Raw genomic sequence first — 16,171 nt, 5'->3', positions numbered from 1 at the left:
CTCGGGCCTCRCCACGTCCCACACGGACGTGCCTCCAGGCAAACACGGAAAGCGCCTGGGGGAAGACCAGAGCTGCCAGAGTCACCTATCAGTCCCGGTGCTGGTAGCGGGCATCCTGCTACAGGGGGATAAAGACATCTCCTCGGTTTTATGGGGTGCGGTACAAAGTTAAGCGTTAGAGGTGAACGGCATTTCTGATCGAGCCATGACGTGCTAGTGTATTTGTAAAAAGTGAAAAAAATAATTTCCATATTAGAAGACCTGATATTTGCTTCTCTGCTCAGCGGGTCACAATCTCTAGGTTCCCTCTCTTTGCAGCCCTCCTTCCACTAACGTTAGTCGTAAGCAATAGACAGATTAAAAACAAATGAAAAACAAAACAAAATGAAACCCCACACCTATGTCACTGAAGCAGAAAAGGAAACTTGATAGTTCTCCACTACACACCTTTGGGATAAGCTCAAGTGCACGCGCTCCTCTGCAGGGCACGTAACTACAACAAAACGTATTTTCAGTCGCCTAGATGCAGGATTTACATGGAGATCTGACAGTTGCACTGGCAACACAGGCCAGATAACACGCTTGGAAGAAAAAAAATTAACTGGTACCCTCCTCGTGAGGGCACTGGGTTTCCATCCACTACGAACAGGACAAGCAGATGTTTTAAAGCTCTCCGCTTGCTTGTATGCATTTGAATTTCAGGTACTCTCTGCAAAAAGATTTGGTAACGTATTTGCAGGAAAGACTGCAAGGTCGGGCCAGGGAGCGAGGAGAAGACTCATTGCCGCAGTGGAAGAGATCAGCAAGGTAGGTGTCCTGCAGGCTAAGCAAGCAAAAAGACCGACCATTAACACTCCCGTGTTTTGTTCACTAGCACATTTTTCATACTGTATAATGTTATTACATTTAATGTCTTACCCAAGATTCATATGCAATACTGGATGAAAACATTTAGAGTTGTAAAATGCATCTAGTTCTTACCTTTGATATGCCTGAGGAGATGTGGGAGGTGTATTGAACACATGCGAATATGGGTGATAGGGTGTCTTTTTCAAAGCCTGAATAAGATTTTGTCTATATTCTGGGTCTATACACCACAAGGACCCCTTTCCAATACTCTGCAAAGAAAAAAGAATTAAAAAAAAAATCAAATATTTGATCTAACGGCATAGCCTTATTTATTTAGCAGTATTTGTCAGGAAAAGCAGTGGATTTGGGTTTTTTGTCTGTTTGACAGAAGTGAACATAGTTTGTTTGCCAGAGATTATTGCTCCAGTAACAACGTATTGCAATTGTATGATTTAAATCACGCTTTCAGGAAAAAAAAGTAAGAGTGAATGTTTGATTGCCTCTTTTTCCTTGCTCATTACTAGTTAATTTGATTTAATAATATCTGGCAATTTCCCCATCATCGCATATTGGAAAAATAAGAAGCTGCAGTTACTCTTAAATGGAAACTCTGAAGAAAAGTAGATTCTTTTTGAAAATGATTTTCTTTTCCCTTTTACTGTTAAACTAACAAGAAACAGGGCTAAAAAGGAGGGGTTTAAACACCCTAGCAACTGTTTTAAAAATAAAAGGACTTAATCCTTCAGCCACATGACATCAGTGCCATTATACTACAAGAGGAAATTAATCATCTTTACTCCCCTAAGGGGAAAAAGTAATCAAAAAAAACAAAACAAAACAAAAAAACCAGTAAAATCGGCATTTAAACCATTTAAGGGTGTTGTGAGATTGTGACTGGTTAAACCAACAGTTATTGTAATTACCCTTTCTGGACACACTGAGCAACTTGAGCAGTTGGTCGGTAATGGGAAGGCTACACTGAAATTCCACATTTCTTCTGCAGTTCTGAGCAGTGCAATTGCCAGTCTTGTCTCAAACCCCTCAGAGGTCAGAGCGCAGATATTTTGAATTGTTTTCTGTGAGTTCTCAAACAAACAGAAAAACAACTTTCCCTTGGCTCCATTATGAAAGCATACAGAATGATAGCTCAGGAACAGCCTTGGTCTGTTTGAGAATATGTAAAAACAAACACCAGTCCTAATTATTGACTGAACTCCACTGGCAGGCTTTCAAGGCATTATGATAAGATTTTTGGTAAATGTTGACATTTTCTGGAATAGGTGGGCGGAGGGAGAAGGCTGTACTGCAGCCTCTAGCCACTTTTCAATCCCTTTCCAGACCTCAGATTTGTATTAGTGGAATAAGGCCCTCCATTTTGTGTTGAAAAACAAACACAAAAATCACACTGGAAGTGGGAGATTATTTGCAAAAGCCACAAGGAAGAAGAAAACACAACACTCGTTTCCTTTCGAAAACTTGTCATCTTTGGGAACCCCATCAACTCCTAAGCACTGCTTTGTCCTGCAGGTGGCTTTATGGTACACAGTGTAACACGCGAGGTGCTTACAAACCTCCCTCCAAGCTTACAGACTTCAAATCCACATCAGATTCTTCCAAAAAGAAAAAAAGAAAGGTCTTCCCCAATGTCACTGGATTTGTGGGTGGGAGCATCTAGCAAGTTCACAGCACAGCGTGAGACTTTGCTTGAAAGAAAAGGAGAGGGGCTGGCACAACCCACAGGAGCCACGACTGCACTCATTCAAAACACATCTGCTGGAGGGGATGAAAAAGGAACCATCTTCTGTATATTACTCTAGAGGAAGTGGGAAAATGAGTTCAAGTCTTTTCCATTTGGCAGGGTTCAACCCCATTTCTCCCCTTGCTTCCCAAGGGGGCTGTAACCAGGAGGCCACACATCAGTCTCAGGGAGACATACTCTAGCTCTTGAGTTGAAGCTGGGCCCTTGCATGTCCAAAAAGTCCACGATTCAAGGGGCTAGAGAGATAGCAAGTAATAGAGACCTGACTCGAGCTTAATTATTAGGGCAGCCAGATAAGCTGAAGGCTGAAAATCTTGGTCTTTTGTATATGAAAAGCACCACAGCATATGATCCATTTCTGGTATCAGTGACGGAAGCTGTGTGCCATATATCTCAAACCAGTTTGCAAAAAGGAGATTATTATGTTTATCCCCTCCTTTACAGATGGGACAATAAGCCAGAGAGCTGACATGATAAGCCCAGTAAAAGTGACTTTTTAGGCGAAGGACAGAGTCGAAAATAGAATCCAAGCTTCTCAAATTCCATTTGCATGCCCCATCCACTAGACAGAGCAAGAAGAACACAAAAGTTCCTTCTAAGAAAGCAATGTGCAAAACTGGGAACATTTCTAGAAGAAAACCTTTGCTGGATTCTTTACTCTTTACAGCATAGGATAAGCTTTAAAAAATGCTACATTTAAATACCATCTATCTTATTTGTATTTGCTTGAACACAGCATGTTTTCAAACTTTAGGTTTTTTTTCATTTACATCCAAGACAGAATTTTCATCTACCTGGAAGTCATTAGACCCCCAAAACCCATCAAGGTAAGAAGAAGTTGAGAGGCTTACAAGATGAGGTCACTACTGAAGACTAAACCTCAAAACCTTATATTATTGTTAAGCTAAATTTGTTTGGCTTGCTGATGTTCTTGTGAAAGCCAAAAATAATCTCACTGAAAAACAGAAACTCTCTCAGACACAAAGTATTGAGGAGAATTATACTCCTTATTAAAGGAAACACTGAGAAGGCGGATTTGCTGTATTTTCACTGCAATTGAGCTGACTTGTAATTTAACAGCAAAAACGAATATAATTTAACCCAAAGCTCTCCAACCATGCAAAGTTCCCCCCCTTTTTTTTTTTTAAAAAAAAGATATTTACTTTTGTTCTTCCACATTCACACAACAGAGCAGAAATAAAAAGAAAACCGAACTGTCATCTGGTTAAGAATCCTTCCTGACAGACATAGGTGCAAAGAGCTTCATAACTGCCTCTTTAAATGTATCATTAGTCTTTCCATATACAGCTAACCATAAGAAAGGAAATCACTGAAACTCAGAGCAATCAGTTAGTGATTAATTTCCATCTTATGACACTTGGCGTGCTGCTCCACTACCTCCTCCAAGCCAAAAGTCAATAGTGTCTCCAATCAAAAAACAGAAAGGAAGGAAAAAAAATCCTTGGATTACATTTGTCTCCTAGGCAACAAGTGACTGAGGAGTGGATAACAACTCCCCGATAATCTCAGCGCTGGAATGTTTTCAGACTTCCTAACAATGCTTCCTCTCAAGGCGAGATGCAGCAAGTTCATTCGCTCCTGCTGTTCACAGGTCACCATTTTTAGACAAGTTTTTAAGGTTATTAAAAAGAGTATGAGTCCCCTTTACCTCATCCAAGAATAAACTGTAATTGCAGATAATCTACTTCAAATACATTAATGGGCAGCGAAAAATAACATCTAGAAGTCATTCCATTGAAGTTTATGATCTAACATTTTTTCTTTAAAAGAACCCCTCGATTGTTTGCTACTATCATTAAGAAATTATTATACCTTTTTCTGTCATTTAAAACAGGTGCAGATTGTATCTAGATCTTGTGTACTAATCCTCTAATCTTTAATTCATTTATTCTTTCTGATTATCTCAAATAGACATATCTGATTTTCTCCAAGAAATTTAAACCACTGTATTATCATGAAAAGGTACAAGACACATTCAGTGTCTAATTTATTTTTTCTCCAAATGGGCTGCATGTAGACAGTTTAAAATCCTACTTCACACAATCTATTAGAATCCAAACTCAAATTTTTGGCCATCTTTTAATAAAATTGAGAGTAAGTTTGAAACTTCAAAGTAAAAAATGCTGCTTGCTAGCTTTTTAAATTGTTATTGTTAGGTCTAAGAGTATTACCTGTTATTAGACCTGTCTAATGCTTCCAGTTATAAAGATTTTGCTTCCATGTAGCTTATAACTAACTGTTGGCCTTACATTTTTACCTACTGTCTGCCCAACGCTCAGTAAAAAAAATGTGTGCTGAGCTCTTTCCAAGAGCAATGGCTGGGAAAAATACATACCCTGTCTATATAAAAATTCCAGCAAATGTTTATTTGAAGAATTTAATTCCCTTGTTATTTTAGCACAGACTTGAAATTTGTAAGGAACGCAACTTCTTTCCAGGGTTGCTCTTTTCACTACCACCACACAAGCAATCTGCCCAAAACTAGGCTTTGGAAAGAGTAGATAAAGGATGGCAAAACAAATGGGCTCAGAGAGACTTCAGCAATTTTAACTCATCCCTTCTAAAGCTCTGGTTACGGAGGCGCTTTGAACCAGCACAGGACTGTCCTGCAGCCCAGGGGGAGCAATTGCAGCTTCCTCCCCGCACCCCTCCAGACTCCCACATYGCTCAGACCAGCACCACTCTTCACACAGTCACTTCGGGTAGCAGAGCAAGGAGCCCATCCAGATAGGGACTACTACCTTTTGGGCTATTTTTCAGCAGATCAGCTGCACAGATACCTCTAAAACTAACTTTTTCAGCAACAGCGTAGTCGCCGGCTATGGCTGCACAGCCCCCTCAGAGAGCTGTAGGGGAGTCCAGCCGTCCTGAAGCACAGCCGAGCCTCCGGCCACTCCTAATGCCCTCAGCCAAGGTGCACCTTTCCTCTGCCTGGGGGCTGTGAGGGTGAGAGTGGAGCTCCTCCTAAATGGTTGCTCTGCATCTCTTCTCCCTTCACACGCGCTACCTTTTTTTGCTAGCACTGGGGCTGAACCGGGAGGGCACCTGTATGATGGAGGCCTGGGGGCACAGACCTGTCTCTAGAAAGGGAGCAGACCGGTACACGGGCAGAGGTGGAAGGATGGTCTGCRCAGCTAAGAGGGCACCAGCTCGCTGCCACCTCCCTGGGCCGAGCTGCACTGTGTCCTCCCCACCCTGCTCTCGCATGCGTCTGACCCTCCTTCCACTAGCCAATTTCGGCCATTCTCATGGAAGGCAACTATTTTGCTGGAACAATTTTCTGTAATTTTAACTCATTAAACAGGCTCACATTAAGGGTCCAGGGAGTACCCAGAGCTGCTGTAAAGAGGTGGATGCATAAAGCCAGGGAGAGGATGGCGCAAGGAATGGCAACTCTCCCTTTGTGCAGTGTGAGCAGTTGTGACACTTCCTTGCACTTCTTGGAACAGCAGGCTGAGAAAGGAAACTGGGATTTTGGCTGGCCATAAGACAACTAGAAAGAGGAATGGAAAACCAGGCCTGACAGAGTTGGCATGCAAGGGAGATTTGTGATTAGTTGGGCAAAGAGGGCGGAAAACAGAGCCCTGAAGGAAAACCCAGAATGGTTCAGTAGCTGAGAAGAGACGCTGCGATGCCGGGCATCAAAGCACAGGGCAGGGCCGAAGATGGGCAGGCGGGGAGGAGAGGAGCAGAAATCAGACGGGCTAAGCAAGTGAGTGAGTGACCCTGCAGATCTGCACAGCCACCTGAGGGAAATCCAACGCTTGGATTAAGTACCTTCCTACTTAAAACAAAACAAAAACCCAACAACTCCCTACTGAGGAAAACTTCCTCTTTCTTCTCCGCTACCAAAATAGAAAGGGATGAATATCCAGGGTTAGACTCTCCTGAAGAAAACCTCTCAACAGCATGAATTAGGAATACAGCAGTTACACAAACCAAAGTGTTTTAGATTTATGCCACTTTTGAGAACTATTCCACATTGATTACTGAGATACTTTAGGAACTATAAAAGCAAGCAGAAAAAGCAGAAACTTTCTGTTAAAGGACATTTCCAACTAGCATCTGAAGTCCCAAGTTATCAAATCCTGAAATCATGCCACTGCGACATATCAGACCCTGATTAGGTCAGTTTAAGTTATTGTAGTCATTAACATAGGACCTGTGAACAACATTAAAGGACACTTTCTAGCAGTGATGAGGAACATTTTGGTGTCAATATTCACCATTACTGATCTAATGGTTTGCTCTCAGCATAGATGAAACCTGCTATTGTTACAGCAAATGAGCTCTTTGCAAGTAATAGTAGAGAGATTACTAGGTATTAAAAGTTCTTATTCTAAAGAAATATTTATCATGAGCCCATTGTGCCCAGTTACCTTGCAACACCAAACTCAAAGCAAATCTTCATATAAATTTGCCAACAAGTTTATCCACAGGAATACTGTACAGATTCTGCAGAGGTCCAAGCAAGCCATGCAAAGATAGAGGTGTTTTTCTAGGATTGAGCTTTAATGAACCGGTTTTTGAAATGCAAATTAAAAAAAAAATAGGTGATAGAAATAAGCAAGGTGTCACCACAGAATTTGTAACAACCACTTGAATGACTACAGCCAGGACCAGAATGTGAGAAAAATAATTGTTTTTTCTAACTACAAATAAAGAGATTTCCATTATGCCTAAGGTACAAGAGAGAACAATGTTTCTGAACTTTGATGCCTGCACTTAAAGCACCAAATTTGATGTTTAGGAGTCCAAGTAATCAGCCTGCTCCTCATAAATGCTAAGCCTCTGGAGCTACTACTGACTTCAAATATCCAAATTTCTGGCCATATGGATGGTGTTGAGAGTGCACCTAGAGCTGTAGGCAGCAACGAACAGTACAAACTCCCAAGAGAACAGGTACGGTGGAAAGTTTTATAACTTAGGAGTCCCTGAAAAGASCATGCTATTTCACTCACCACATGATATTGCGGTCATCCAAAACACAGTAATTTTGAAAATGTTGACTGAAACAGTTTTCCAGTTAGTTCCCAGAGACCACAAACTAGTATCAAGAATTCCTCCCAAACACAAACTGCCCTCTTCCCATCTTATGAGAAAATTGTTTCATAAAAAAGTGCAGGATTTTTGGGAGGAGATGGAGAGGAAGGAAGAACGGAAGATATTTTTTGAATGGCACCTCATGACACTGCCTTCAGCTTTGAAATGCACAAAGGGTAACATAATAATCACCCCAAAATGTACCTTAAGAAAGAATGACTTCCTTAAATAACTTACTCATTTGCGCTAAACAGAGAAGCCTGCCAAGTGACTTAAAAACATTCTGCAATACAATGTGTATTATACATCCTTCACCAAATATACCATTAACGGTTTGCAAATGCAGTTGCAGAGAAGTCACAGTTTGCAAGCGCAGTTGCACTATGGGAAATAAGCAGCTCACAATTATAAAATTCAACAAGACTAGAGAATTAAAGGCTACTGTGACCATTTATATCTTGTTGAATGAGTGCTGCAACACCCAAGGGTTGCCAAGGGCAGAGAGGCTTTTCAATACACAAAGGGAACTTGTGCAGTGATGAACATGACTCAAAGGCCAGCTCTGTTCTATTCACTTGGAGACAGTGATGCTGAGAAAAGTGTGCCTTACTTTTTTATTTCAGCTACCCCTCCCTCATATTAGTATCACCTCCTATAAGTGAAGGGCATCACTGCTAAAATGGGACCAACTTAGAACTGTAGTTCCTTCATTTATATTAGACAGCAGCAGCAGCAGACTAATGCCAAAACTGCGGAAATATACTATAAAAACATTTTAAAGTCATAAATGACTTAGCTGGCAAATGTTCAGGAAGATTTAGGTTTAAGATGCTTAAAGTTGGTTTGATGGTATTGATGTCTCCAATATTTAAAGCTTTGTTGGTTATCTTCACTCATCAGTATTTAAAGTTATCAAGACAGACATAACATTGCTTGCTCTGCTCATCTACAATGGTTCTCTAAATAACAGYAAAGCTTTATGCTCTTTAATGGCTATGTACCTTACAGATGAGGTTAGAGGGTGCTCTAGTTGCTTATTTTTTAAACAAATGAAGTAATTCGTAGAAGACAAACAGAGCATTTGAATCATCTGAGGTCAGCTAGTTAAAAAAAAAATACAACTGCTAAGGAATTCTTAAAGAAAGAAAAACAAAGCCATTGCCAACGATTGCTATTATTATAAAACACATTCCTTAGACCCAGCGTAATCTGACATAAAAATTACAAATACCTATTCATGCAGTCTAAGAGAAGATTTTTTTCATTCTCTTAAAACATTTCTAGTGCAGAGTAGTGAAATTCTATAGGGCCATTTTCAGAGAACTGCACTATAGACCTTAACAGCAATTTTAATGACAGTAACAACTGCCTGGTAAGCATATAATTTTCATAAACCCTCACAGAGAATCCCCCAAACCTATGTACTCAAAAGAGCTAGAAACTTCTTCCGCCCTTCAGTGGAAAGTTTGTCAATGTTGTGACAGTTTGTCATGGAGGGAAAGCTAAAGTAGTATTTGCTTGCAACAAAACAAGAAACCTCACATTCATTCCTCCCCCATGTTTTGAACTTTTTCTCAGTAAACTAGCCACCACAGCTCAGCTCAAGCACAAAGCTGAAAAAGAGCTCTGAATAGTTAAAACACAATGCCATCACCATAATTATATGCTCATTTAATATGTGAAAGTAAAGGTTTGGTGTTAGGGAAGGCTTGCTTCAACCTCAAGTAAATCAGCTGCATCAAGAAATCAGCTATTCTCAAGAAAACAAAAGGTTGGGGCTCTTTAAATCTTATTTTGCTTCAAGTAAAAACATCCATTAGTTCAAAACAAGTCACAGAAGTCCAAGTCTCTGCTTTCATGCTCATCTCTTGATATTGTAGCTCATTTGTTCAATGAACTATCCCCAACATCAATACAGCAATCAGTTGTTTAAATCCTTGGCCTGCCTTTAGGAGTTGGCCTGATTCTACCCCAAGTGGTGCAAGGACATGAAATGTCTTGATGCCTCTGGTGTCCTTCCATTTGCAGAATGGGCACTACCTTTCAAACTGGAAAGGTGGGTGGGTAAGTGCCTGTAAGCAACTTCATGAGAAGTATGATTACAGCAAAAAAGCACTACTTAGCTTTAAAATAGAAGAAGACAACCTCCCATTCTCCTCACCCCACCCCCCACCCCCCAAAAAAACACACCACAGGAAGCCAAGCATGCAAATAAACCAGGGTACAGGAACAAAAAAGGGCCAGGCTAGTGCTATGAAGTAACAACTGGAGAAAAGGAAACACTGCGTAATTCCCCAGGTAAACAAAAAATATATATTTCACAGGTAAGATCGCAGTATAAGATCCTGCAACACAGAAAGTAATATGAAAATGCACAGCTGTGTAGAAAGGCAGTGTTCTTCCAATGTTAAGGGAGTTCAAAGTCTCACTAGCAGAAGAACTATTAGAAGTTTTCTTTGATCTCCACACTTTCGGGCTTGTATATGCTATCAGAGTGAAGTGCCCACTTGTGAGAAGGGTCCAAGAAAAGCATCGATCTGCGTACTCCCTTCAGTGGTGCCTTTACAAGTTGAGGGTGACCCCCGGACGAGCCCAGAAAGGCTCAGAGATAGCGCCACGGGCAGAGATCCCACGGCCTCAGCTATCCCCCAAATGGAGCCAAGAAGCTGCAGATAACGCCTCAGCGCAATGGCTGCAGAAAGCACAGGCGTGACTGCACCAGCAGCTTGGGTTTTACACAAATGAAGGCATTTACGGCTTTTAAGCAGATTTTCAGCTCAACAACACATCGATAAATGGAAGGGACTTAATTTGAAAACACTGATACCTCTGTTACTGGATGTTTCATTCACAAGCAAGATAACAATCTCGGCCTCCTTCCACAAGTAGAATGCCTACCAATTTAAATCAGGAGCTCAAACACCACAGACAAGCAAGGCAGTTCTGGACTCCCACTCATGAGTATACAAAAGTCAGAAAGGTCTTTTAGTTTGTAACCTACACACTCAGCAAATCTGAGTTACTGCCAAGGACTACCCACCCAAGGCATCTCCAGCAGGTCCAGGCTCCTGATCTCACAAGGATCTCATCAAAACTCGGTCCTGGAATGATTTTGTATCATTGCTTTAATCAAGGTTGACCCACTGTTACATGATATCATGTGCACAGCTGGTGCACTGCTTCTTCTCCAGTACACAAGCGCCCACATGCACCTTAGTGCAGGGAAGCACGCAGAAAACAATTGTACCAGATCTGCTGCAGACCACAGACACCACGTTAACTTCCCACTGTTCTGATAATAAAACTCAGTAAAAGTTGCATTATGTCACCAAACTCCGAAAGTCATATTTAGGCTGTAGGTATCTCCTTGTTGAGTCAGTATGCAAACTACCCTATAAAGCTATTAGGCTGCCATACGGAAATCTTGCAAGCAACTAAAGAAAACATCATTAACTGCCCTTAAACAATGCCTCCCTCGTATATAATGTACTAGTATGTTGTTTTATGCTAGTGCCTAGCAACCCCAGACATTTCCCAAAGCATTTCTAGGCTAGGCAAAGTACAGGCACTGAACAAGAAAGACTGACACTGTTGGGAGGAACAGAGTGCAAGATCAAACAGATGCAGCGAGACTGGGCAGAGAAGTCAGGAGAGGCCAGAAGACAAGCCTGTCAGCATGAAGGGCTGGCACACAACAGTCTTGAGAAAGATTAGGTAGCAACTAGCATTAATAACACTATTTCGGTCTATAACATTTCTGCATATACGCGGAAAGCCCTACTATATTGAAAAGAAAATTGAGGGAACACAGAAGCAAAAGAATAAGGAAGAAAGAAGTTAAGTGCTCAAGGTCACCTATAAAGTCAATGGCAGAGGCAAAAATAATATCCCTCYAGACGAATAGCCGGTTTAGTGGGATGTGCTAATCTCATGTCAAAGGAGCACTCATTTAAATACCCACTGGTCATCTGATACTCTTAATGTTATCACTGGCTCCAGATTATACAGCTGACAAAAATATAAATTGCTTTTTCTTACAAATATATAGTTACATAGTATATGAAATCCCAGCAACAATTTTTAAACATAACCCTTCACCCAACAGACATTCAAAAAATTATTCAACACTTATATCTGTGCTAAAGGTTTGAGGGTCATTTTTTGTCTGCTAGTATATTAATGATGAAATAAGCCAGTGAGTGAATTCCAAGGGGAAGGGGTTAACAGCTAGCAGAGTTGGGTGGGAAGGAGTAAGTTGAACTAAATCCATTAGCAGTGACAAATAAAAATAGAAATAAGGAAGACCTGACAAAAGCTAATGGATTTGCACCATTTCCCCCTATAACTGTTTATTTAATGTAGGGTTTTTCCTTGGCTGGTATTTAATATTGTTTCACATGATGAATTGGGGGAAAAAAACCAAGCACTTTGATAAACCATTTGAGAGGCTGCCTAGATGTGGTGGTTTTAAGTGTCCCTGTGTTCTTTAAAGAAACACAGCTGTGTTTCTTCCTGAGCCATGCTCAGCAGCATCAACAGATCTTAGTCACCTGCAACATGCACACACTGAAGCAAGATGTTTCCCCTGTAACAGAGACCTCAGTGTTACAGCTCACATTGTATCAAATACAAATTATTTCTGCTATTTAAGTATGCATATGACTCTAAACTTTTGGCCCATTTCTACAGTAAGTTCAAAAATGCTGATTTTTGCTCCCTCTCCTCTTTCTCATGGCTGAAAAAAGGAACCCTGGAAAGCAAAAAAACCAACACTCCCCYCAATGCTGCAAGCATCTTACAACATGAAGCAACTTCTCAACTGTATTTTGAGCCTTAATCTCTCTTGCATAATACAAATGATCACGGATTCATCAGGGCAGGGCCTCACTTCAGTAGCGTCAAACAGCACAAATGTCAAAACCCAAACCTCATAAGACCACATAAGTCAGGAACTTCACTGCTACTTAGTACCTTTGAAAACACCCTACCCAAATCCTCCTTCCTCCCAAATGCCAGGCACAATTATGAGGTTCTGGAGAACCTCATAAATTAGTTAACAAGGGATCTGAGCAAGCACTGTGTAATGGGGGCAAATAAAGGCAGGCCTACAACTCTGCTATTTAGTTACGACTTAAGGGTGCAGGGTATTATTTAGTATTACTAACTGGAGGCAGTACATCAACAGAAACCAAGAGCAATGCCTTCAGGTATGCTGGGAGAACCCATTTATCCCAAAAAGCAAACAGGTTGCTCTCAGCAGCTCCCTGCGTGAAGCAGGGGTAGGTGACAACGTCCCCTGCCTGTAGCAAGGATGCTCCCTCCTAGGCACTCAGCACCTTTGCAGGGCCAGCATGAATGTCAGCAGCGAGGAGAAGGGACCCCTCCACACAGACACTCCTCAACCACACCTCTGAGCCCAGGGATGCTCTCCCACCAGATCACTGCAAGTCTGAAAATTAGCACTCATGATCTCAAGCTTGCACCGTGCTGTGGTGACTAAAATCGCAGTGTCTGTGGGACAGGGCTTCATGAACCTGGTGGGATTTGGTATGTTTATTTTAATAGAAAACAAGCAAGAAATTCCATCCAAGAGCTACACTGGTTAGAGACCTACAAATTACCAGATAGGGAGTAGCAAATCCATGTTGGGACTGGCTGCAGAGGAAGAGCACTGACACCTTCTTCTGCACAAACCTTGTCCTGCCTTTTCTGGAGAACAAGCTATAGAAGCCTTCCCAGGAGAGGCAGAAAATGCCAGTCATACACACCTTGATTAGGTGTGTATGACACCTAGTCAAAGCCTTCCAGTGTGGGGAGGATCTGACCTCAGAATTGCAAGGGAATTACATATTCAGATAGACACTGAGAAGTGGATTGCTAAGATGCCTGCCTGCCTCCACCTACTACCATGTTGCTGCCCAGTAAAAACACCCTTCCAAATCCTAGCTTTAACTTCCGAGACTTCCTTCTAGCCATAATTACTGCAGACTGGACTAAACTCCTCCTTCATCTCCTCCACTTGGTTGACAATGCAGCACCTGCCCAAGCCCCAGGCACAGGACTCTTGAAAGTCACCGCTAACCATATGTATGGCAGCCGCACACCATCACAGCAGTCTTCTCTGCAGGTCCACCTCTCCTCCTACAGCTCAGCTATGGCTTGAGCTACCGCAGCCCACGCTGTACACAGTGGCATAAAGGCTCTTTCAGCTTGACCCATGGCAGTAGATACCCAGAGTTGTTCAGACCAACCCGGCGTTCGCTGTGTTACTACAGGTGCAACCAAGAGACACTGCATACGTAGCTTTGGCACAGTGTGTCTACCCATCCYCACCACGCAGGCACCAAGCTTGAGTCCCTGCTGCCCTCATAGTGCGGGTCCAACTTTCTTCCCCTTCGCCCTCCCCGAGGATGTACTGGCACTGATCTCACACGGTGCCAAAAGCCCAGGAGTTTGGGCTCCAGCCCAAGAGGATAAGTGTGGTAACAAAGTATGCGAAGGTCGGTGAGGGGGAAGCAGGTGAGAAATCATATTTGTCCGCACAAAGGGGTGGTGGCAGGGGGAAAGAAGGCTGTGTTGCAGGGTCTCGTCAAAGTCATCCTTAAGGTGGAGTACGTTAAAAGGAGCAGGAACTTATACAGGAACTTCTCATTGTGAAAGTAATTAATTCAGAGGTACTTACATTTCCTTTGATTTTTTTATTTTTAGGTCTGCTGTAGAAGCATAGGTTCATAAAAACAACAAGAAATGAAGTTGCTTAGTCTTCAATGTTTTATTCACAGTAAGATTAAATAAAACTACAAAGAATCCCCCCCATTTTTTGCTCCATACAGCATCTGAAAAATAGATTTGACAATTATCACTTAGGTTTTGTTTGTCTTGGGTTTTTAGGTGCCTATATTTCACAATCACAGCTACATGGGTTGCGATGGATAAAAGGCTAAAGCAGCAGATGCAACAAAAGCTTGGCATGAAGAACTTCTGCAGTGTGAGCCACTGAATCAAGCATGTTTTAGAAGGGACAATTAATACTGCATTTCAGCTTCCTTGAGGACCTCCACCAGCCAAACAGATTTGAAAAGTGGGCGGATAGTTTATTAAACATGGCAAAGTGATTACATTAGAGAATTGTGATAGACTCACCAGTGAGTGTGGATTTAAAGCAAAAAGATGAATATTCAGATCAAGATTTTTCCCAGGTAGCTAGAAAGTCCCTCTTCAGAACCTATGGCTTGGCAAGAATAAGATTTGCAGGTTTACTGATGTTATTTCTTGACTCTATATATTCTTTCTCTATCTAAAAGTCCACTTCATTTTTCTAGATGCTATCCAAATCCCACAGTGATTTTGTTATTTCATACAAAAAAGTAAAGGAAAAGCAAGTTTCCTCAAATTCACAAAAAAGAATTGAAAGACACGTGACATGCAGCAGCAGAGAGGCAGCCTGTAAACTAACTGAAACAAAAACCAACCGAAATAGAACTCAGTCACTGCTCAGAGGGTTCTTTGGTCTCAGTTGATAGAAAACAGGATGTGAATACCAGTCACTACGTGTAGTGAAGAGGTTATTCAGAACAGCAAGATCATGCACAGACTGGGTCTTTTACCTTGTAAGTAAAGGGTGGGAGGAAGGGGGGGGGGGAAGCTTTCAACCCACACACCACAACCCTGCCTACTTGGGTTTTCCCCAGTCTCTTTTTAACTTTAGTTGTCTCACAAGCACTCATTTTCAAGTGTACTGTTCACAGACAGCTACCCATCAAAGATGGCTGCACTGGAACCCTGCACGTGCTTTAACCGTCCTGAAACGAGGAGGAGAAATGTCCACACCTTAGAAAAAAGATATTAGGGAGAACCTAAGAATCCCCAGCAGCCCAGAGAAGAGGGACTGGTGCAGCTGTTGAAAGGAAAACTGGCTACAAAAAATCAAGGATTACCAGTCGGCTTAACTATGAAAACAAGAAGCTTGGGGCAGAGGAAGGGAAAAGGGAAGAGGCTAGATGCTAGAAGATGGAGCCTAGAAACTTCTGCAAGTTAGAAGAGTCGTATCAACCTCTACATAAGGCTAACTCACCTTCTTCACCCCTCCCACACATCAGTGTTTACTATTAGCTATTGCTCATTCTAATTATAGTATACAAGAAAGCTGCTGATCAATATTGCACAAGGATAATTAGTGTTTAGTGATTAAACATCAGTGTATGAATTTATCTGACTCAACATGTCTGAAGTGGAAGGAAATAGTGAGAAAGAATTTCTGAGCAAAATCTAGTAATGAAAATTGACAATTCATCCAACATCAAATCCTGGTGCTGTGAAGAGTTTTGAAGTACCAAGGTGGAGAAGATTTATGTTATTCTCAGAGGGACAGAAAATTGTTTTCCTCAAAATTATTCAAGATCAAATGTGCCTTTGAATAGATCTACCCTCTAAAGGACAAGAAAATCTCATTTGAGGATGCCCAAGTGAGGCTATTTTGATGACACAGGTGTCATGCAA

The 16,171-nt window shown here is 41.7% G+C and overlaps 1 protein-coding gene across 10 annotated transcripts in view; it reads right to left on the bottom strand.

Annotated features, from left to right (window-relative positions):
* The window catches only part of FOXN3 (forkhead box N3), a 221,689-nt gene that overhangs the window by 105,681 nt on the left and 99,837 nt on the right, over positions 1-16,171 (bottom strand). For all 10 annotated transcript variants that reach the window (XM_026079705.1, XM_026079704.1, XM_026079706.1 and 7 more), the window contains exon 3: positions 982-1,118. In XM_026079705.1, coding sequence (XP_025935490.1) covers positions 982-1,118 — 137 coding nt within the window. The remainder of the gene's footprint in view (positions 1-981; positions 1,119-16,171) is intronic.

The sequence above is a fragment of the Apteryx rowi genome, unplaced genomic scaffold, assembly GCF_003343035.1.
Source record: "Apteryx rowi isolate R43461 unplaced genomic scaffold, aptRow1 scaffold_5, whole genome shotgun sequence".
Taxonomy (NCBI): domain Eukaryota; kingdom Metazoa; phylum Chordata; class Aves; order Apterygiformes; family Apterygidae; genus Apteryx; species Apteryx rowi.
This window is presented reverse-complemented; position numbering and strand designations above follow the sequence as displayed.